This window comes from Chrysochloris asiatica, unplaced genomic scaffold (assembly GCF_000296735.1).
Source record: "Chrysochloris asiatica unplaced genomic scaffold, ChrAsi1.0 scaffold00390, whole genome shotgun sequence".
NCBI classification, from domain to species: Eukaryota; Metazoa; Chordata; class Mammalia; order Afrosoricida; family Chrysochloridae; genus Chrysochloris; species Chrysochloris asiatica.
In genome coordinates this window covers 1,261,038-1,264,939 of record NW_006408908.1, presented here as the reverse complement: position 1 = coordinate 1,264,939, position 3,902 = coordinate 1,261,038, and the positions used below count along the sequence as shown (strand labels likewise).

Sequence of the window (3,902 nt, the reverse complement as noted above, 5' to 3'; positions counted from 1 at the left end):
ACAAAAGTCAATTAGTAAGAAAGAAAAGATACCTGAAATTAACGAAAGTCCTTGCTGTTGAAATAAGGTCACATTATGACCATGAGTTTGAAGAATCTGAGACACCTGGTCCATCAGTAGATAATGGCTTCCACCTAGGAAAAATACGCAACTTCATTTTTGTAAATATAAGAATGGAGATTCCGAAGTTGATGGGGGAGAAAAGCAGGAGAGGAGGGTAATAAAACCAGAAACTAGGTGGTGAATAGAAGAATAAAGCCTCTATCAGTCCCTCCAGCTCCCTGGGATAACCCTATCAGGCCAGATGTCCAGAACATGGTTCTAAATCTTTACCCTGTTACAATCCTCCACTGAAAAGTTCTGTGCACGTGTGTTGAGAGTGCCTCATTCAGGGGCCATGCTGTCAGGGACCTCATGGAAACTTATGTTCTAAAGAAATAACTGCATGGTCAGATTTCTGGCATCGTGCTATTCCTATGAATGTAAATGCTTCTTAATAGACAATCAATCAGAGTTCTTTCCAAGACCCTCTCTTTGGAAATTTATGCTACTGAAGGATGTTGGTAGGGTACACGCTAGACTGCTAACCACAAGGTTGGCCGTTCAAGTTTACCAGCTACTCCATGGAAACCCTAGACAGGGTTATTATGAGCCAGAACCTATTCAATGCCACTTAACAATAACAACAACAGGTTCCAAAAATATGGGAGGTACAAAGTCAGTCCAAACATAACCATTGGAGGAGAGAGAGGTGGAACCATGGCTTAGAGCCAAAATTCTTATGCCTCAAATGTATTTGGCAAGAAGTTTCTCAATTTGAGCCTGGACTTTGATCACTTTAGACTTAAGGCATAACAGGACAACTGTGGGACGTGGGGCTAGTTTGCCGGATACTATTTTCATGTGACACTGAGAATCGCTGGTCATAGGACACAATACCAGGATGCTAAGGAAAGAGAAGGTACAAGTTCCATCATACCATTAACAAGTTTTGATAGAATCTAAAGACCCCAGAAACAGAGAAAGTAAGATCAGGAGAGAAGGAAATAGCAAATGCCAAGAATTAGGGTAATATGGGTATTTGAGAGCTGAAGGTCTTATTATTTTTGTAGCTCTTGGACTCAGTATTTTACACGTACTTCTGTGGTCTGGGGTCACCACTGAGGTCACCCTACATCTCACACTGCCTGCTTCTGCAGTTCGTTTTAATCAATGTAAGACCTGGGTACTGGGAAGAATGCACACAGCCATTCATCATGGGTCTTGGTGAACAAGGGTGCACCAGAGGCAAAGAAGGGGCTGTTAGTAATTCACAGACACCACCACACACACACACACACACACACACACACACACACACACCCGCCCACCTCTCTCTCATGGTCAGAGGCAGGATTACAGTGAACTTTTAAGCGGTAAGGGAGTCTTTTTCGTTCGTCACTACTAAGAATTAGAGAAGAAGAGTTATTAATGGAGTTTAACCATTTTTTGCCTTGACCATTTTTTGTTTTGTTTTTGTTAATAAATTTCCTTTAAAAATGAAATCCCCACATTTTAAAAAAGGTTTAGCATTTAAAATTTTTGTTTTCTTTTTATTGTCATATTTTCTTTTATTTAAAATTTTTTGTTTATTTGAGAGAGTTATAATTAAGATTATAAAACAAATGAAATTGGGAAGATAGTGGACTATCTGCAGCCATGACCAGTAAATTTGGTGAATTATTGCCAGTTCTTTTAAGTGAGTCTTTTATACCATGTAACTCCTTTTTGTAGTGAGATGTTCTCCAATACATATGGACCTCGCCACATTATTTATTTTGATTCAGCAGTTTTCATTTCATTTATTTATTTTTAAAGCTTTTGTTGTGAAGTGAGTGATAATTTACATGGGAGAACACTGGTTTTGCACTCATCCTATCTACTTTGTTTCATTGCAATGATTAATAAAAATTTTTTAAAGGGTTTAAGAGGGGAAGTTGTGGAGAAGATCGTCTTGGGGTACAAAAATGTTAAGGAATTCTTGGGGTTTACCGCTAAGGAAGTCTGGTGTAGTTTTGCAAAAGATGCTTCAGTTCCCTGATTCTGTTTTCCCTCTCAGGGAAACCAACAACCAAGCTCACTGTCATCCAAAAGATTGCCCATAACAATACTATCTCTGAGTTCGGAGACTGCAAATCTTTAGAAGAGCAAATAGTCTTATCTTTCTCCCAAGGAACAGCTGGTGGATTTGAACTACCCACCTAGACTTAGCAGCCCAATGCCTAATCCATAGCACCACCACGGTTACTTTTGGAAAAACTAAAGAGGAGCCAAATTCAACTTTAGATCCAACTCTAAAGTTCCTCCCAGCTCTCTTGTTGTTGTTGTTATTAAGTGCTGATGAGTTGGTTCCAACTCATGGGGGCCCTGTATAGGGTTTCCAAACGGCAATTGATGAACTTGAATAGCTGGCATTGCTTTCAAACCGACTTTGCTGTCTAGCGCTTTATCCCACCGTGCCACACCAAGACGCCTTGGAGATCTTTCAGCTCTAAGATCCCCAAATTGATTGTCCATGATCTTAAGTGATCTAAAAGGAGCCCACTATACTTTGAGGGTGGCGTCCTGGTGTGGCGCTGTGGGTTAATGCGCCAGACTACAAAGCCTTTTGAACTGCAAGCTTGGCGGTTCAAGCTCACCAGCTGCTCCTTGGAAACCCTGTATAGGGTCGCTATGGGTCGGATCCTACTCGATGGCACTTACCAACAACAACAATACTTTCAGGGTGGGTTGCCTAGAGGATCTTGATGACCTCTTGATTCTTTATATTTTTCCTCTCATCTTCCGTTGCCCTGGGAGCAGAAGTGAAGGAAATAAAATCCAGAGTGAGCCACACACTCGGGTCACAAACTTTAAACCTCAGGGGTGAAAGGAAAGGAAGCTCTGCGAGATAGACCTATTCAGTTCTGTTCAGATTGTCAAGGAGCCCTGGTAGCGCAGTGGGTTAAGAGCTGGGCTTCTAACTGCCAGCCAGCCTCCTCCCGAGAAGAGGTGAGGCTGCCTGTTCCTGTATAGTCTCAGAAACCCTAAGGGACACTTCTGCTCTGTCCAATACGGTCACTATGAGGTGAAATGACTTGATGGGCATCGGTTTGGTTTGAGATTTTTTCCCTGATTGTGATGAAATACCTTCTCTGCTCTAACTGGGCTTTGAGAACATGGACTGCAGCCCCAGAGCACCTGCCCTGATCTCACCAAGATGCTCTGGAGGGGGCGGCCCGAGTCCTGTACAAGATGGGGGTCTCCTACTTCCTACCACAGCTCCTCCTCGAAATGGGGAGCTCCTCTTGAGCAGGAAAACAGGCAAGAAAGGAAAGTGGTGTTCTCCAACAGAGCCCCTCCTTGCCCACAGGCCGCTCCCCTCTCACTTCTCTTGCGCGGCCAAGACCACCAGTCCCCAGGGTGAGGGGCATCCCAGAGCGTCCTTCTGTGCACGCTGGATGCCTGAGCTCTTGAGTGGGTTCGTGACGCTCCCATCTATGGATTCCCGGGGGCCAGCACTCACCCACCAAGGACACAGTCAGGATTTTGGCGGCCTCTGAAAGCAGGCCCCTAAACAGAAGGAAGCCAAGGAGAAGCAGTGCCCGCTGTGCAGCCATGTTCACTCTTAGGGACACCACGGAGCCCTGCGCCCCGACCAGGGATCCCGTGCGCTCTCGGGTCGTGGTGCGGAGTGCCGGGCAGAGCGCGTGACCTGCAGGCTGCCTGTGAGCGTGGACTGGGGTTAAAGTCGGGATTCCACCTCTCTTTTCCTCCCTCCTTCCCATCTCGTCTTTCCGCTCCTCCTGCCCCAGTCCGTCCTCCACTGGCTGTTATTTCACACCAGGGAAGTAGAAAGGAGGAATTAGGGAGCTCAATCCTTA

At 45.0% G+C, this 3,902-nt stretch overlaps 1 protein-coding gene across 1 annotated transcript in view; it reads right to left on the bottom strand.

Moving 5' to 3' along the window:
* Positions 1-3,638, bottom strand: part of UGT3A2 (UDP glycosyltransferase 3 family, polypeptide A2) — a 25,819-nt gene extending 22,181 nt beyond the window's left edge. Inside the window, exons 1-2 of the mRNA XM_006876546.1 lie at positions 3,545-3,638; positions 33-134 (exon numbers count right to left, since the gene is read on the bottom strand). Of these exons, the coding sequence (XP_006876608.1) occupies positions 33-134; positions 3,545-3,638 (196 nt within the window). The remainder of the gene's footprint in view (positions 1-32; positions 135-3,544) is intronic.
* Between the last annotated feature and the right edge of the window lie 264 nt (positions 3,639-3,902).